Below are 19,788 nucleotides of genomic sequence, written 5' to 3'. Positions count from 1 at the left end.
ATAGGCTATGGAATCTAAACATAGAAACATCACCTTATGGAGAGATATTCTGCAATCAGACCTAATTCAATTAAGATCTCATTACATGAGCAGGCAAACAACGAATTGAGTTTACATCGAACATGGTTTCTTCAACAAGAAGATAGCATTCATAGATTACTGAATTCATGTTAATTCTATTTCCCGAGTACTGTGTTGCCATGTTTGATTCTGCTGGGTAACTAATGACACGAACAGCAGCCACAGGATAGAAAACTGAACCATCTATTCATAGGTTACATATCTCATAGCTTTCCTCAGCTTTCTCATGGATATATGGTTATCGTAAGCGCCTTCGATGCAGAAGACCGGGATCGATTTCCGGTAAGAGCACTTGTAGTTCGGATCCTAGTCAACCTGTTGGTCCATGTCTCGTATCGTCTCGATACTGAAAGAGACGCTAAATTCTAAATCAATCAACCAACCAATAAATCACACAATTTCTCATTAATTTTTAAAGAGATTTCTAATTACTCAGCGATTGTACCTTATATTCAGCCTATACATTAAGATTTTAAAAATGTATAAATATATATATGATCTGGAGTTATAATTTCACTTAATATGTGTTAGTTTCCCTGACACTAAAATTTGAAGTAACAAAACAACAATAGAACCTAGGATGGATCTATAAATTCTCCTAATACGGATAACCTATTAATAAATGGTTGAGCAGGGCAAGAGAGAAGCTCGTAGTCAGTTTCCCACGTGGCATTTAGTACAAACCTTTTATCTGATCTTAATCTTTCTAACAACGCTTGTGGATTGAATTCTTTCTTAGCACTAAATGATTTACTTTCACCTTGACTATCTCCAAGTCCAGCGATGGAAAATTGTTGCTTTGTGAGGTCTAAAACATCAGGTTGGCCCTCATCTACTGTATTGGTGTGTTGTTTAGCCGAAAACTTTGGGGCAGAATCACTAGTTGCTGTAACAATATTGTATTCATCGGTTTCACTTTCCACAGTGACATCTGAATCATCATCATCGGTGTCATTCACTTCTACATCATTGTCTTCATCTTCACTTCCAAAAGTAGATGAATCAATCAGTTTATTATTATCACCGGCCCTATCAATGTCATTAGTTGCAGCGACGGAGTGACTCGATTCAGGGGTAGAGAACTGAATTTCCTTGTCATCGAAAAGTGTATCCTTCTCAGATATATTTATATTCAGCTGTTCTTTATCCTTTGCGGACTGTTTCTCGTTTGAATTTCCTGGAGAGTCTGTTGTTACTGCACTTTCCTGACGAGATCGTTGCTGATTTTTGCTACTGTTTAACTGATCGGCAATTTGTTTTACTGCATCCTTTGTTATATCTTCTAACAGTGACGAAAAGACCTTGTTCTCTTCATCTTGATTTTCTTTCACATCACTTTTAATACCAGGAACTTCTTTGTTTTGCAACTGATCGCTGCTTGCACTAACACTTTCTTCGCCACTGGATTTCCGTTGTTCCTCTCCATTTTCCGTTGTTTTAACACTGTTTTCCGTATCGGTCGACTCTGCCTTCTTCGCTGTCCTCTCCTTGGATTGTCTTTTAAGCTCAATTTTCTTAGATAGTTTCTCACCTTGGAAAGGCTTGAAAGCTAATGGATCTAAAATTGATAATATTATATCCGGTATTTTCTCTCGGAAATCAGATTGTTTTTCGCCACTGCAACAATGGAGAGCTCCAGGATCAATAGGGTGGGCCTCTGAAAAAAATGCAAGCAAGAAGTAAATAAAAAACACACATTCAAATAATAAAACTCGATTATTGCATAGCTGCGGCATTGGCGTAACTACTTTTACTGTGCCCAGGATCGATCGATCATCGATTTACTCATAACCGCCCTCTGCCCCACGCATTTCAGCTGCATCATATATATATATATATATATATATATATATATATATATATATATTAACAGTATACAAACTAACTTCTATTAAGAAACTTAAAATTTTTACTTATCTTTTTCCTAAGTTATCACTACATACTTAATATGAATTATGTTCATAGGAAACCAAATTAAAAATGGTTTACTATACTTAATCCAAACTGCTACTTTTATACTTTAAAGGCAGAATGATATCATTGCTTATAATTCTTAATATAAGTAGGGAGTACAGGATAGTTTTATAAGTGTCAACTAGGTTTCAAACAGGCCCAACTTCCGTTTTATTCCCAGCTGACAGTGAAACCCGGGAGGGGGCGCGGCGCGCTGATTGCAATGATTCATTATGCAAAACTTGCACTAGGCAGCTAGCTAGACAAACATTGCAGTAACGATTGTCCGGGTATCACCCAGTGGGGATCCAGAAAGGGAGCGCGGGGCTCGCGCGCTCCTCCATGAGTAAAATGTATAAATTAGTCTCTAATGAAGCGCTTGTTCAAAGGCTGTGGAAAAGAAAGTTCTAAAATTTCTCTTAAAAGGAAGATTGTGAGTGCGTTCTCCACTCATTGCAGATATAGTGACCGGCACGTAGCATGGCAGCTCAAGGTCACTGCAAAAGCAGACGAATTCCGAACAGCGATCCTACCGTCAATCAGCTTTTCAATAACCAGCAGTGCTGCCAGCCTAACGCAATTATTCCAGCATCCAATAACAAGTACAGTTAATCACAGAGGGATTAATAACAGATAAAAAGAATCCTTATAGTAGAAATAACAAAAATAAATTAATAATGACATGTGTGTGTGTATTTCTGTCTTAAAATTTATTTTGAGATCGAAGTGCATCGTTTCTTTCAAAATGATGGCGTGTATATTTTGTAACCCATCTTTATTTTAATCCGGGAAAATACAAAATATATTTAAATTTTATTACAACTATCCGGAAAAATAACACGACTTGAAATAAATAACACTGTATATCTTTAGTTTAACACGAACAATAGCACTAATTTGTGGTAAAGAACATCTCCTTTAGCCAGAAAATAAACGAAAATTTCACGTACCTATATTAATCAATACTCTGAAAGATGAACATAATTCCAGTATGTGAGCGACAATATTTTCGCGTATTTACTAGAATATTATGTTTGTGTTTTATACACAGCTGCATACCTCATAACTCTGAGACACTGCAACGTACATTCTGCAATGCAAAGTAGCTAACTACCCTGCCAATCCTGCAACAGAATAATATGAAAGCTCGTCTCGGCCAGCACATTGTGACCTTGAGCAGCCATGCTACGTGCCGGTGACTATACTGTATGCGTTTCCAGTTCAGGGTAATTCTGGATTCTCTCATGTTGAACAACATGGATTTCCTCAATGTCGCCTCCAGAAGGGTGGAGATAATTACTTATTCTGAAGCACTGCAGTCCACATTTTTAGTTAGCGAACCAAATATCGAAAAATGTCTCAAGTTTATATTTCAGACTGCGCCCCCAGTCGAAAATTCCTGGATCCGTTCATTTCTCATCATCACCGTTTCCTTTAGCCTAGCCGGGATAATCGTGGGACGTAAAACTTAAAGATTTCATTTTATATATTCTGAGATTGTTTCGTGCTTTTCTCTGTCCTTCTTCAGTTTCCTTAGCCAATGCATGGCCAATAAATTTGTTTAACCATACCAAGTTGGTAAGTGAATATTAATGTTTTGCTATAGAAACCTTTAAGTTTCACGTCCAATAGTTATGCCGGCTACGATAAATGAGACGGTGATGATGAAAAATGAGTGAAATGGTGGAATAAAGAAAGTGGGAGGAAACGAGAGAACCCCGAGGAAACCCACGCACACGGTGTTTGTCCACCACAAAGTTCATTTGGCGCGAGCTGGGATCGAACCAAGGACCCTATGCACCAGAAGTGAACGCTCTACCACTGAGCTACCGCTACCCCAATGTCAGAATATATATATATAAAAGCTTCAATTCTTTCTGACTACAAATACTGCAAACACACAGAAAATTAAAATATCTATGCTAAGCAAAGCCATTTCAACACTAATGTAAGTCCTAAGTAAATCAATGTAAAAATTGATAAGTTTCTGTATGACGAAATAAAGAAAACACTTCTACTCTCCTAAGGGTTGATAAATTTAAACTCGAAGATTCTGAAAATAAATCTTAAAAAAACAATGTAAACCTTCAAATATTTCAATATGTAAACCTGGACACTGACGATTTACAGCCGAAGACAGTACAATATAAATTTATATATTATTCAATATAAACATTTGTGAAATATCAACTACGGAATACACTTCATTATGTTGCACTTTCTTTGTACTCAACTAAAACATTCACGTAATGAAATACGATTTCGCGCTTAATACATGATAATAAAGCGTATACTACACTCATTCTAAGCTACTGTTTATTTGTTTAGAATTTCTTTTGAAATGTCTTTATTACTTTGTATTAATATTAGATTCGCAAGTTCTATTTTCCAGCAACGAATATTATTCCAAACAGCGACTATAGAACAGTTTACACTTGAAAAATAATAAAAATGTGTCCCTGAACTTTATTTACATGGGTGAAAAAAGTCAATCATTGGAAATTTGTAGCTTCGCGATTCCCGATTGCGCCTTACGGTTCTTGACAGAGGCAAATTCGTTGCTTAACATTTATACTTCACACTAAATCATTTGCTTAACATCCCACAAGAGATGGTAATCGCTGAAAATGAAGAAAAAAATATGTAACGTTCCATGGCTGTTAGATTAAAGACGATGGATGATTCATGACAATGAATAATTGTGAAATTATATATTTGGGTGGTCTCCCAACGGGCATCAAACCCAGGACCATGTGCACTACAGGTGCACGCGTTAGTCACTCGACATCGTTATAGTCCGCGTCACCCGAATTGGCTTGTGGCATCAGCCAATAAGCTCGCAGTGTACTGTTACTGAACCTTTAGGGAGGAATCTAACCATTCATATTTGTCCATAAATACGAACAAAACCAAACCAATTATGAATGATTAGATTCCTCCCTGATGAAGGTTTAGTAACAGGGCCTGCGAGCTTACTGGCTGATGCCACACGCCAATTTGGATGACGCTGACTATAGTATAAAACACAGATATGTTTCTGAGTCTGAAGCTGGCAAACAAATTACAAGAGCTCAACAACATCTGAAATCTCTTAAAATTTTCATTTATAAATGTTTTAAAGATTTTATTCTTAGCAAACTGAAATTCTTTATTTTCTCAAATTTTCTGACATTGCCCGGTTTGTCGCCACCCTGATTAACTATATTCGTACCTTAGAGGTATGTTTACAGCAACAATTACGCCAAATCTTCTGATTGCATGACATTTCTTTGTTTCGTTAGCTCTATAAAAACTGTCGTTCCGTCGGCAAGATCTATTCAGTTCATTACTCAATCACATTTTTTTTCTAGTATTTATATTTTTACTATCTAAAATGCCCCTTCTTCACACGAGAAGAATAGAATTATGTAAAATATTTGAACCTTTAGAATACAATGAAAGTATAATGACAAAAATCCATATTATCAACTTCTAACCGCTCCCCTCCTTCTTCCCCCATCCCTTCTCACTCTCATGCTGATGAGGGCTAAATTAGAACTTAAATGTCATCGGAAGTGTCATTATTCATCTCAGCGTCCCCAAAAACTATGGAGTCGACACTAACATTGATCGTTTTCGATTATCTTTTATATAACACCCTCACCCCAATGCCGATGGAGAGGATGAAGTTGGACATAAACAGCATCTGGAGTGTTACTATTCATTTCAGCGAGGACTAGACACTAATATCAGTGGTTTCCCATTATTTTTATGTCAACCCTTCCCCCCCCCCTTTCGCCCCCACGACGAAAATTGCCAATATTATATCATAAGATCCTTGGAAGGTCTAGGCTGATAATCATGTCAAGTATAATTTTTAAACAATTAGTACTTATTGCGTGATGAGGTAACACACAAACTCACAATCATTTTTATACAGATGGTGATCAGAAAAATGGAAACACCTGTAGTTGACAACACGTCAGATGTATGGGTTGGCAGTGGGGTCGTGGCGCCCGCAGCGCCGGACCGCTGGTGGTGGTGTGTTAGGTCGGTCTCCATACTACGTCAGGCGCGGTGGAACAGCAGTGTCCAGTGGCTGCAGCAGACGGAGGTAGTGTAAAATGGGAGACCTCTCAGATTTTCAAAGAGGGCAAATTGTTGGTGTGCGGTTATGTGAAGTGAGTGTGACGGCAGTGGCTACTGTGTTAGGTGTGTCGCGTGGGACAGTGTCGAAGGTGATGACGGCCTACACAACACACGGGAAAACCACATCGAGGAGGCGGAACAGTGGGCGGAAGAAAATCATGAGTGGCAGGTCACGCCGGGTATTAAAGCGCATTGTCACACAGAACCGTCATGCCACTGCGGAGCAAGTGACGGAGGAACTCCATCAGCACCTCCCCCACCCTGCTTCGACGATCACAATCCGCCGCGAATTACATGACATGAACTTACGGGGTCGTGTTGCACGGACCAAACCGCTCATCAGGGACCATAACGCTTTCGCACGCCGCAAATGGTGCCGCGACCATGCAACTTCGACCGTTGAGGACTGGAAACGTGTGATATGGTCGGATGAGTCATCCTTCACCCTATTCCCAACCACGGGCCGTGTTTATGTATGGAGAACGCCCAAAGAAGCTTATGATTTGCAGTGTCTCCGCCCAACTGTGAAACATGGCGGCGGCTCGGTGATGCTGTGGGCCGCAATATCATAGTTTTCATTGGGTCCTGTGGTCACACTTAGCGGACGAATCACTGCCAACGATTATGTCGCAATTTTAGGAGACCACTTGCATCCTATGGTCCGGATGTTGTTCCCGGACAATGACGCCATCTTCCAGGATGATAATGCACCCATTCACACAGCTGGCGTTGTTGCAGCGTGGTTTGAGGAACATCGGGATGAAGTTCAACACCTACCCTGGCCCGCCCAATCCCCAGATCTCAACATAATTGAACATCTGTGATCCGTCTTGGAAACACGACTCCGGCGACGATTTCCACCTCCATCTTCTCTCACAGAACTGGCCGATGCCCTGCACGAGGAATGGTGTAAAATTCCACTTGCTATCATTCACGACCTCTATGCCTCCATCCCACGTCGCATCAAAGCTGTTCTGAAGGCGAAAGGTGGCCCGATCCATATTAATCTGGTAAGTTGCAATTTCGTTCAGGTGTTTCCATTTTTCTGATCACCATCTGTATATACACAGTATATATTGATAACAACTATGGATAAGCGCAGCTCATAATCATGTGTCTCATGAGCAACTGCCCAGTGCACAAGTAGCTTGTGCGAAAACTGTCTTCATGGAAAAGATGATCTGCATATCAGAATCCAAACTGCACACAATTAAGACCTGAAAATCTGGCTATTTCATGAGTATTGCTAGGTAACATATAAAGTTTACTTTATATTTTGTGTTCACTTTACCTGTGTTGAAAACATAACCTCCCGACTCAATGACACACTCTCCCCAAGGAGTGTTGATTACAGTCCCCTGCCAACCCATATTGTGTAGGAAATTGTCTTCATCAAACAGCAAATACAAATACTTTGTGGTTTCGGCAAGGAAAAACGACTCCATCCGATCTTCTTTCTTATGATTATTTACATCCTTAATCTGAAACAAGAATATTTTCATTAAATGCCATTTTATATGTATATATGTTTAAACTTTGTACAAACAAAATGAAATGACCTCTTAAATTTAAAGTCCCTTTACATGCTAATAAAAGGAGGAAACAACCGATTTAAATTTACTTTTACACACATCCTCTGTAGGTGCAAATCCAATAACATGCAACGAGTGAAAAAGTGATTGATTGGACCAGAACTCGAACCCGAGATCTCCGGCACACCGTGCCGATGCGTTAACCACTACGCTATCCAGTCCGCCTTCCAAAACAACTAAACACCCTCTCGAGTCCCGGTTCAATCAATCACTTTTCACTCTTTGCATGTTTATTAAAGTTCCTCTGTTATGCCCTGTATTCTAAAGAAGATGAAATGAATATACGGAAGGGAAATAGAAAAGTCACGAGGAAATGCCAAGGATACAATGTTGTCCACCACAAATAAGCATGGTCTAATTTTGAACAAAGGACCCCTTTAATAGTCCCACAGATGAGGACTCAACCATCGCGTACTCACCAACAGGAATGCAAGAATGCAGAATACTCTAAAGTACCTGAATAAACAATTCTAGTTTTCGTAAAAAATTCTCAAGGTATGACAACACCTACACGCCACCGCGAATTTCTCAACAATGGTGTTAATGCTTTTGCTCTCCTTTGAGATTTCTACTTTAAAGGTAAGGAAAATGCAAGAATAGAATGGGTTGCAGTATCTGTATCTAAATATCTCCAAATATATACGCACATTCACTAAAAACGTACAGGAACGTGTAATTTTAAAAAGATAAATTGGAAAATATTTTAACAGTTGAGAAAGACAATTCAAGTTTAAAAAATTTAAACCACGTAAAGAATAATATTTACTGAAAGATTTCATTAACGTTTGAGATTGTTTTTAGATATTAATTTCTTACTAATTTATATTTTTATTCTTATTTATTTATTTTACTGATATTGTAACTTAAATTCAGTTCTTAATCAAGTTATCTAGGATTTGGGTACAAAACTGCGGCCGACACCTAGTAGCCAGAATGTAGCAGGTCAAAATCTCGCGGAACAAAATCTCGGCTAACACAAAATTTGGCCGTATAAAAACTCGCCGCAGCGATTTCTTGAGTGTATCTAGATAGAAAGATCCTTTCATTTCACGGACACTTTTAGATATGGTCACAGATATGCTTCTCCCTTTCCATTCCACTGTAAGATTTTAATAACCTCTTCATAACGAACAGAAACTCTTCTCAATTCAAACTCATGTTCAAAAGTAAAAAAACCTTTTTGCAGTTTGAAAATAAATCTGGCTACAGTACAGTAGACAGAGTTGAGTTGAGTTGAGTTTGGGTTTAACGTCCCGTTCAGCAGCGAGGCTATACGAGACGTGGACCTACTGATTAATGTGAAATCCGAACCACATGACCTCCCCGCCAAGAATCGAACCCGGGTCTCCCATGCCAAAGGCGCGTACGCTAACCGCTTAGCCACGGAGGAGCTCACAGTAGACAGAAAATTGATTTTAAATTGTTTAGCCATCTCCAGTGATGATGAGACAGACAACGCCGATTTGAATGTGAAGAAATAAAGTAAAATAAAGTAAAAACTATAGAAAGTGTTTCCCCCCTTAAAAAAAAAAAGCAGGATTTTCGAAAACGCTGGGATACGTGCTGGCTTCTTTTAACTAGGAGTTTGCATTCCAAATGTTATTTTCCTAACTTGAGGGGCTCATTACATATTCTATTTTTGGTACAAATTTTGAACTCCTTCGCCCAATAAAAATACGAATTTAATCAAAGTGATATGATAAAGACCTAGTTTGAAGTAGGTACTAACTAAGTTCAAAAATTCTTCAAACGGTTCAGCCGTTCTCATGTAATAATGAAACAGACAACGTCGATTTTGATGTGGAATAAAAACTATAGAAATGCTCCCTTCACCGCTTACAAGGAAAATTTACCGAATGCTAGTACACGTGTCAATTTATGATGAATGAGGAGTTTATGTACACCGAGTTTCATCTTCCTAACTTGAGGGGCTCGTGAAATATTCAATTTGGGTATAAATTTTGAAGCTACGGTAGAATATACATTTTAATCAAGGTAATAATAAATTCCAGTTTGCTTAAACTAATTTTTTGAGTTTCGATAAAGCTAATTTTGCCTTCAAAAATTTACTGCTGTAAAAAATAATTACCGTAGCATATCCACATCGTGTTTTGGCGCTGTGCTGAATACTTTTCAATATATCTACTCCAACATTAAGTAGAAAAGGATCCTTGGTTGCTCGATAGAGGTACATAACTGATTCAATCAATTCTGGACGAAGTGGGTAGCCTTCGCGATTAACTCCAGCTTCTCCCTAAAAAATGAAAGAAAGAAACATTATATAGTTCTAGTAAACTTCTAATTACTACATAGGATACTTATGTTAATACAGTTGAAATTAAATTTATAAACCCCACTGTCTATTGTTTAAAGTGACATATTTTATTCACACGTCATTATGCTCACAAGTTAATTATGGGATTTGCTTGAAGGAAAATAAAACATTTCTGGCCTAAAAGTACTTTTTGCTCATTCTGATACAAAGAAGTGAAGTAAGAGCACTGATTCTTTTGGTAAATGTTGCCCAGAGATAATAAAATCCTACTTTTAATTTTGATGTTGTAAGTTACTCACTAGTTTTGTCCTTTTCATAAAAGAAACAAGAGAATAAGTATTCGTTTCTTGTTTGGAGCACTGAAGTATAAACCAATACAACAGATTCATCACAAGCAACACCATATAACATACTCAAATACGGCGTTAAAATCGTATTATAAAAATGCTTCTTAAAACTTTCTCTCACTACTACTCATGAATCATTCCATCTGGTTTCATGATTTGTTAGTTGAGTAATTCTGAGATCAGTATTTCGTTTCATACTGCATTATTCCAGAATCTCGAGACCAGAATTCAATATACTTCAATTCATTGCTCCTCAATTATGATGAATTATAATGACAAAGAAAAAAAATGCATGGCAACTGATGCGGACACAAACCCCGATACATCGCTTGCCATTTGATTACTCTAGCAACTGAGCCACAAGCGTTAAGGTAAGTTTTCTGTATTTTGATGTTTCATTTCTCTCTCTAACTACCAAGCTAGAGAGAGATCGACGTTCAAATCGGCGTCCAGATTTTTCTGTGTAATTATATCGATGTATTATTCCTTCAGGTATATAAAGAGCACTTCCAAAAACTACAGAAATAGTGGTAGGTTACCAATTACCTCATGATTCTGAATCAACATGAAAATTGAACTGAAAGAAAATGTAGGAAAAAAAATAAAATAGAAATATATATAATAACTTGTAGATTTGTTAGTTCTAAAAGACACTATATCGAATTACCTGTGGAATATTATAGAATTCTGGAGTAAAACCATACTGTTTCCATACTTGATGATAATTATGTAGAGATTTCATACCATCGTTTATTCTACCTAAAAAAATAAAGAAAACATCATTCATTTAAAAGAAAATCTTATTATCAGTTAATTTAGATGCTCTTATTTCAATGAAGTTTCGTCATACCATGGTAATTTAAACTTTAAGAGTTGAAACTATCATAAGACTCTGTGATCCGATCTTAGTACTTCTCAACAGATGTGCCCGTCGCTAAGGATGGATACATAGATAGTTTTCGTGCTATTATTACGGTGAAATATTGTGCCACTATTTTATTATTATTATTATTATTATTATTATTATTATTATTATTATTATTATTATTATTATTATTATTATTATTTGTGTGGGTATGTGTGTGAGTATGTATGTACGTGAAAATAAGATTTTGTGTTTAGCTCTTGTGTAGTTTAAATAGATAGGGAGTAATAATAAATAGTAGTGCTATCTGTATGTTACATTCAACATGCGGAATTGCTTTGTTCCCGGTTGTAAATTGGTATCTCGTAAAAACGATGGCCAGCTTTTATTTAGACCACTTATAAAATTACGGGAAGAAGTGAGATTTACTTGAAGAACTCATTGGTTAGACTGGAATTAAACATCTTGTAGTGCTGGGGCTATATAAGACGTGGATCTGCAGCTTAATGAGATCCGAACCACCTGAGTTCCCACTATAAATCGAACCCGCGTTCTCCGCGCCAAAGACGTCAAGTAAATGTCGTTTCGATGCGTTTGTAGATATATGGGACGTTCACTGAAAATAAAAACAACGAAAAACTTTAAACAACGATAAAAACGCTTTGGAATGTTTTCTTGTAGTTCTAATGAAATCATCGGTCTAGTGTATCGCCATTAATTATGCAAAAATGTATAGTTTAGCAAAGATATTGTTACAACAAACTGTTGTTTTAACTTGCGGTGATAGTCAGCTTAACAAAAAAAAAAAAAAAAAGTTTGGGAAGAAGTAGGACACATCAAAACTCTATAACAAATCCTTATGATTCAAGTAGATGCTGTAATGATACCACGAAATTAAGTACGTGAAAAATCTTTTTTTTAAATAATAACATAATAATTTACACCGGAAAAAAGCGCAGAATTTGTCTAGCACCCAAAACTGTACGAGGTTGAAAACTATATATAAAAAGAATAAGATTGAACAATCATCAACTCGATGCACATAGAAACCAAAATATTTCAAAAAAATGTGTGAAGCTAACAGTACAGCTGCCACTAGTTTAGAGCTCCCACACGTCCCAGATTTACATTATCTTTTCTACCCCTACCTCTCAAAACATGAAACAGCTTCCACACTAGTTGAGAATGCTCCAAGAGCATTGCCAGAACGAACTTAAAAAGAATGGAGAGATGGAGCGGGAAGGATAAGTGTCATAGTTTCTAGATGTAAAAGTAAATCTTTTTATCTGCACTTCTCTTTCTCGCAAAAATGAGCAAAATATCATATCTCTATGACTTACAGTTCTCGAGATATGGCTGCTTAAATATCTAGAAATTCGAAAATTTTGGCCAATATCTCGGGAACGGAGGCCAGTTGGCCAGTAGACAGTTAATCAGTGGCCACCGGTTACTATTTGGTACCAAAATGTTCACCATCCTCTTAGGTATTAATCAACACCTATACGATCTCTGTGTGACTTACGGTTCCCGAGATTTGGCTCCTTAAATCTCCCGCAATCGGAATTATCTTTTGACCAATATCACGGGAACGGTAAGTCATAGAGATGATGATGGTGTTAATCAATCCCTAATAGAATGTTGAACATTTTCGTACCGATATTAATTGATGACCACTATCCAACTGGCCACTAGCCAAACCAATGGTCAGTTAGACAATGGCCACCGGTTAATATTTGGTACCAAATATTTACCATTCTCTTAGGTATTGATCAACATCAATATCATCTCTCTATGACTTACGGTTCCCGAGATATGGCTCCTTAAATCTCTGGAAGTCGGCTATTTTTTGGCCAATATATCGGGAACGGTAAGAGTGACGCGGAAAATTTAATCACTTTCTCTGATAGTTTTTGATGTTCTATCGAATGCAGGGTTCAAAACTGAAAAAACTGCAAATAACAGACAGACACACAGACATAGAGAATTCAATAACGAACTTTATAAGTTCGTTGAAAAGCGCAGAATTTGTCTAGCACCAAAAACTGTATGAGACTGAAAACTATATACGTATAAAGAGAATAAGATTGAACAAGCATCAACTCAGTGCACATAGAAACCAAAATATTTCAAACAATATGTGTTAAGCTAACAGTACAGCTGCCACTGGTTTAGAGCTCCCACACATCCCGGATTTACATTATCTTTTCTACCCTCTACCCCTCAAAACATAAAACTATTTATTTATTTATTTTTAGTTTACCGTTCTACAGTTATACCATTAGGCTAAAGGCGACGGATGATTAATGAAAATGAATGAATGTGAAATTATTTTTTTTTCTCCGATCGGGAATCGAATCCGAGACTACGTGCATCAAAGGCACAGGCGCTAGTTCAAAACAAAAGTTCACAACCCAAATATCTCGGTTTTTCTCCAGAACGTAAGTTAAAAACATTCGTTTAATATTAAAAAATCCCTTACTTATTAGTCATCGATATTCAAATAATAGGAATAATATACTCTCTGTTACGTACTTTTGGTGAATGTTGATTAATTATTTAAGAGTAATTAATTATGATATTTCAGAAAAAGCAAGTTCATAATTATCATTATACTGTAAAATTCATAGTGTGTTCTGGCATTTTAGTCGGTATTTTACCGCGAGATATGTGTAAATGGATTCGAAAAGAAGGAGAGAACTGATATGTTTATTCGCGGAATGAATAGTGTGTTTGATTAAATGAACTGAAAATTGCCATTTGAGTGCCTTCGCTTAAATAACTTATTACTCAATTCTGAAGAACATGTATGGGGTTCCTTAACGTCAAGAAAATATATCAATGTCAAAAGAAACTTTAGAATTTTTGCGGGTGACAATTAGAAGCACGCTGGACTTGCCTCAATGATTTTGAGCTTCAGGCTAGATGTACGTTCTTGCTACGAAATTTAACCAGAGTCCTGCTTAAAGATACATTGGCCTCATTTGCGGTTTAAGTTGTGTCGACTATCCTTCATCAGTCGACTTCTTACATTTTTGAAAGCACCTCTCCTTAGCTTTCTACAATGTAATCGAATATGTTGACTTCATAATAGACAAAAAGTTAAATGTCAGTAACGTATTTCGGGGAGATTGCATTGCGATAATATATGAAATTCCAGTGCTTCAAAATTTGTGTTGGTTTGAGAAACACTTGTTAAGATATTCACTGATATTAATATTTCATCATATCAAGTGTCTCTTTATTTTTTGAACTCAGCAAATTACCAAGGAAGTCAAGTCAAGATTGTTCACAAATTCGGGGGAAAAAAATAATGTTCTATATTAATAAAATGTTCAAGCATAGCGAATAAAATTCGCCATAACTCAAGTGCGCACATAGTCTTCCTCACCGCTTCGTTCGGACCTGACTACACTAGCATCACCATACAGTGAAACTAGAAACTTCAGAGTTCCAACACTTAAGTTTGAAAGCGTTATGATCACATAGTAGATGGTGTTATTAAGACAATGAATAACTAACTAAATAAATCAATACATGAAAAGAGTCAAGTATTGGTCAAAACGGCAAAAAGGGCGTATAGGAGTAGAAGGAATCATGCTGTTCTAGCTAAAGATGAATATTTTCAGGATCGAAAAAGTTAATGTACTTTTTCCGTAGCATTCATTTATGATCACAGAGAATCATTATATCAACGTTTCATTAGTTTCATGCGCACAATACAATGTCTTTCATAACTATTATTTTTCTACATTTACATAGTTCCATCTCATATAATAAACACGCATAATATAAAGTATCTACTCTAAGTTTTAGATTACCCAAAATTCCCAAGTTTAACTGAAGTAACTCATCAAAACAAATACCTTTTTCTTCTTCTTTTTAAGGAAATTTGTTCATGTATTCTAGGCTACAAAACGAAAGTACGAAACTACAATTCGCAATAAGTAAGTACACTTTAATCTATAAAATACGAAGATTTTCTTGCTTTTGGTTATATATGTATTTTTTCTATATAACTATTCTGTTTTCTTTCATTATACTTTTATATATTTTTTTATAAATAATAATTACGTATATATTTTCAATATAAAGTTTTTCTCAAACTAGAAAGCAAATAAAAAAAAAATAAAAAATAAAAACTGTGTAGCAGTTTCGCCAACTGACTGAACATATTGGCTTCATTAGACACTTGACAGTCAATGCATTTCTTACCTGTCAAACTTAATAATCCTGGCCAGAACGCTTCGAGGCTTTGGAACACTGGCAAGGTAACCTGTCCTTTTTGCATGGAAACCCACAGATACCAGTCATCTCGTTTGAGATATTTTTCAATAGCCTTTCTGCCATCTTCAAACATGTGCATCAACTCTGGACGTTGCAATAAAATGGCTCCTTTAACCAAGTACTCATAATAGGAATCAACTCCAGCACCAATTCCAGCGTCTTGAGCTGTCCATCGTCCACTCATAACATCAATATGATTTCCCATAAGCCCTATCTGGGACCGATGATGATACAGGGCAGTAAGAGCTTTTAACGCAACCTGTAAAAAATTAATATTGAGAACATTTTTGGATTTTCCAATGTATTATTCATATTTTGTTCACACTGAGTTTATGGACAATTAAAGAAAGCAAACAATGAGTTAGGATATATTCTTAATTTTAGTGAACATTTGTCTTTGCTTTCTGTTAGATTATCAGATCATTTTGATAACGAACTTTCTATATCCGGTTTCCCACAGACGTTTCTGGCTTTTTTAACAACTAACATATATGGAATGTGTAAGATTTCAATCAGTTTAAACAGCTCTTGTATATTATTAATTTCTTCTGCTTGGCCGTGACGTCAAATTGAGCATCCACAAGAGGTTAAAAGCTGCACTTGTGCCGTGATCACCAACGCACTCGGCAGGAGGAATAGATAGAACAAATATGAAATCTGTCAGGGCTCCGCTAAATACATTTTTTAAAGTTCTTTTTCATTGTGTGTGTGTTAATTACCTACACCACATTAAACATGATAATATACACTCCAAAGTAAACCTAAGTGTAGGAACAATATTGCCTAAAATATATGGCATACTAAATTGAGGATAATTTTTGATTGTCTGCTCTAAATAGTTTCCATGTGTGCTTATAATATATTTATGTTCTCAATTCGTACTGTAACAATAAACACTTAAATAAATATATAGTGCTGAATACAAGGTGCAGCATATCGATAAACAATCTCAATTTGTTTTATTGATAATGTAATCTGCACCTGGAAATTATAAGTTTATTCAGAAATTACTATAAAATTCCATACAGCATGTCACTTACGTTGTAGTGAGTCTTCTTCTAGTGGTCTGAAGACGGAGTGAGGAGTGCTCCGACACTGTTTGCAAGCTGCATATTTCGCCAAATGTTTGAATTAAGAAGACTTTATTTTTAACTAAAATGCTTACCAAATCGTCTTCAAAATGTAATCTCATACAACATTATTCATGCACCTTACATACGACTTTTCGTATACATGTATTGAGATTTATTTCATCTAACGACCTAATATAAATTATTCGCTTTTGTTTGGATCAGTTATGATAACGAGTGCGGCAGGAAGATCTCTTCTATTAATTCAAAACAAAAGAAGATACGGAAACTATTTGTTTACTTCTGTGAAGTACGTGGAATGCCTTTTCAAATCAATGTGTTTTGAACAAAACATCACTCAAGTAGTGAGCTCCATTATTGATACAAAAGGGCCAAGCTGATGCGAAAAGCACCCTGCGTTGTTACCGGCGACTTGCCGTTTTTTAAAATTCCTCATCACAAAGGACAAGATGTTCTCCCGATCACACGCCATGAGGTACACAGAAAGGGATTACATCGCTGTTGGACAACATTCTTCCCACCCGGAACTATTCTCTCCCAAATGAGAGAGAGAGTTCTTTGATGGAGTATTAAACTTTCCGATTTGGTACGCAACAGCTTCGAGTAGGGAATATGTAGTGAAAAGGAGCATGTTGTCGAACAGGAATGTCCATCTCCTTTAGCCTACACAGCATAATCGTGAAACATTAAACAAAGATTTCATTTTTATTTCATTTCGAACAGAGGTGTAGGTGCCCTTTTTAGTGTACACCATGGCTTTGTCGAGAGAACATCCTGGTTTTTTGTTGCGGTTTAAAAAACTGGCAGGTTCCAGGTAACAACACAGCATGTACGTATCAGTTTCGCACACTTATATCAATAATGGAGACCATCACTTGAGTGATGTTTTGTTTAAAAGACGTTAATTTAATACGGCATTCTATGTACTTTCCAGAAACATAAAAACAACTGTCGTATCTTCTTTGATTTTGAATTTCTTAGTTTCCCAGATAAGATCCTTCTGCCGCCCTCTTTAGGACATATATAGGAACTATAAGACAAAGCTTCTTGTACATAACAATGTTAATGCAAAAAACAATTTAAAGAATTATGGATAGTAAAATCAAAGTTAATACATGATCGAGCTACCTGTTCTTTCCTTGTTTAAGCTGGAATGATAAATCGACTCCCCCCCTTTAAAAAAGGCTTCTCGCTATTTCTTATCGACTTGCTCTGTAGATCAATACTGAAACCAGAAGTTGTAATGAATTTCTATCACTTCTGGTTAGGGTTTGAAAAAACCCGGGCTTTTTTAAAAGAAAACAACCCATGTGTTTTTTTCTTCTAAATATTTCAATGTCTTTGGGGTAAAAGTCTTAAAAAGTGATTTACATTTCAAGATTGTCATTGCCACAACTTGCAACAATTTTCTATTCACTGCTATTATGAAAAAATTGGCCGCCATTTTGAAATTTTACATTGGATCGCCAAGAAAATCTATACAGCAAATTTAGAATGTCTCGTGCTTCTACCCTCAAAATTTCAACTTAAAAGTCCGAAAATTGCACCCTGTAGCATGAATACCCAAAATTTTGAAGAATGGACGCCATTTTGAAATTTTACATTAGATCGGCGCTAATTTAGTGTCTCGTGCTTCTACTCTGAAAATTTCACCTTAAAACACCGAAAGTTGTACCCTGTAGTGTGTGTGGTGTGGCAAATTTAGTGTCTCGTGCTTCTACTCTGAAAATTTCACCTTAAAACACCGAAAGTTGTACCCTGTAGTGTGTGTGGTGTGGCAAATTTAGTGTCTCGTGCTTCTACTCTGAAAATTTCACCTTAAAACACCGAAAGTTGTACCCTGTAGTGTGTGTGGTGTGGCAAATTTAGTGTCTCGTGCTTCTACTCTGAAAATTTCACCTTAAAACACCGAAAGTTGTACCCTGTAGTGTGTGTGGTGTGGCAAATTTAGTGTCTCGTGCTTCTACTCTGAAAATTTCACCTTAAAACACCGAAAGTTGTACCCTGTAGTGTGTGTGGTGCAGACAGACAAACGAACAACTGTAGATCGAGTCATTCCAGTGGCATAAGTGACGTTCGCCAAATATGAACACCAAATGTATTAATTTCAAACATAGATATAATTCATGTTTTATAAAATAAATATTTCAAAATATCTTATATGATTTTATTTTGTCTCCGGGATGAACGGAAAATGCAGCTGAATAATGATGACCTGAAAGAGCTGAAGTAGCAAATATGCATCACACCATTGGAGAAAACTCAATAAAAACTCCGGAGAATCCATTTGACTGTTGGCTCTCACAGTACGTAATGTAAAATATCGTAAGTGATATAGTTAGGACAAAACATATTTTTATTTGTTCAAACAACATTCAAAGCGTGTTTCGGCTAAACATTAATCTGAAAAGAAGCAATGGAATTATTGTACATATTTAAAACAATCTAAAAAAACGAAAAAACGTGAAAACATACCACGTTTTTTATTAAAAGAAAACTTCACAATTTTTTTTCCAAAACTAACCTAAACACACATTCTTGTGCCATAATATTCGAAATGGCTGTCACTGATACTTGATTGGATATATCGCTCTCGTATACCATTTCTTTTATTCTCTGTACAACAGCATTTAAACCTTAAAAGTTAAATGTTTCTATTTGTGCATTCCATGAATTTATGTCCTAAAAAAGTCATGTAAATACCTTTTATTTTAATTAATTTAAAAACTAGGGTTTGGAAAGTTGAATCTATTTCAACACCTCTGTTCTTTATTCTGCCATTTTAAGTTATCATTAATTTTTGTTGCAAATATATAAAGTACTTACTTCTTCATAAAGCGGATCTCCTGTCAACCTTGACAACGTTCCAAATTCAACAATGAACGTTCCAACTCCAGCAGTACAAGTCACCGTGGTCTCCCCTTCAGGAACACCATATCGAAGATTCACAGTCCCATAAGGCATTCCAGTAGCAGTATCAAAAGCTGGGAGAAGTCGCTGTGCCACATCTTCAGCCAGTCGTAATAAAGGACCATTGCAGGGCCATCCAGGTTCTAACTCCATTCCTGCTCTGTGACAAATAAAATGAGTCAAACAGTTTTCCTAACTCATGCTTATGCAAGCTATTGGATGCATACTTATTATAAGAAAAAAATGCTCCTACTTGGCACCC

At 36.4% G+C, this 19,788-nt stretch overlaps 1 protein-coding gene across 2 annotated transcripts in view; it reads right to left on the bottom strand.

Moving 5' to 3' along the window:
- Positions 1-19,788, bottom strand: part of LOC145680455 (ER degradation-enhancing alpha-mannosidase-like protein 2) — a 37,733-nt gene that overhangs the window by 409 nt on the left and 17,536 nt on the right. For both annotated transcript variants that reach the window (XM_081751003.1, XM_081751004.1), the window contains 6 exons: positions 19,443-19,686; positions 15,454-15,784; positions 11,044-11,135; positions 9,844-10,008; positions 7,454-7,643; positions 1-1,738 (listed from right to left, as the gene is read on the bottom strand). The exon at positions 1-1,738 is cut by the window's left edge and continues 409 nt beyond it. In XM_081751003.1, the coding sequence (XP_081607129.1) occupies positions 657-1,738; positions 7,454-7,643; positions 9,844-10,008; positions 11,044-11,135; positions 15,454-15,784; positions 19,443-19,686 (2,104 nt within the window). In that variant the 3' untranslated portion in view covers positions 1-656. The remainder of the gene's footprint in view (positions 1,739-7,453; positions 7,644-9,843; positions 10,009-11,043; positions 11,136-15,453; positions 15,785-19,442; positions 19,687-19,788) is intronic.

This window comes from Thermobia domestica, chromosome 3 (assembly GCF_964235325.1).
Source record: "Thermobia domestica chromosome 3, izTheDome1.hap1.1, whole genome shotgun sequence".
Taxonomy (NCBI): domain Eukaryota; kingdom Metazoa; phylum Arthropoda; class Insecta; order Zygentoma; family Lepismatidae; genus Thermobia; species Thermobia domestica.
Note: the sequence above shows the minus strand (reverse complement) of the source record. Positions and strands in the feature narration are given on the sequence as shown.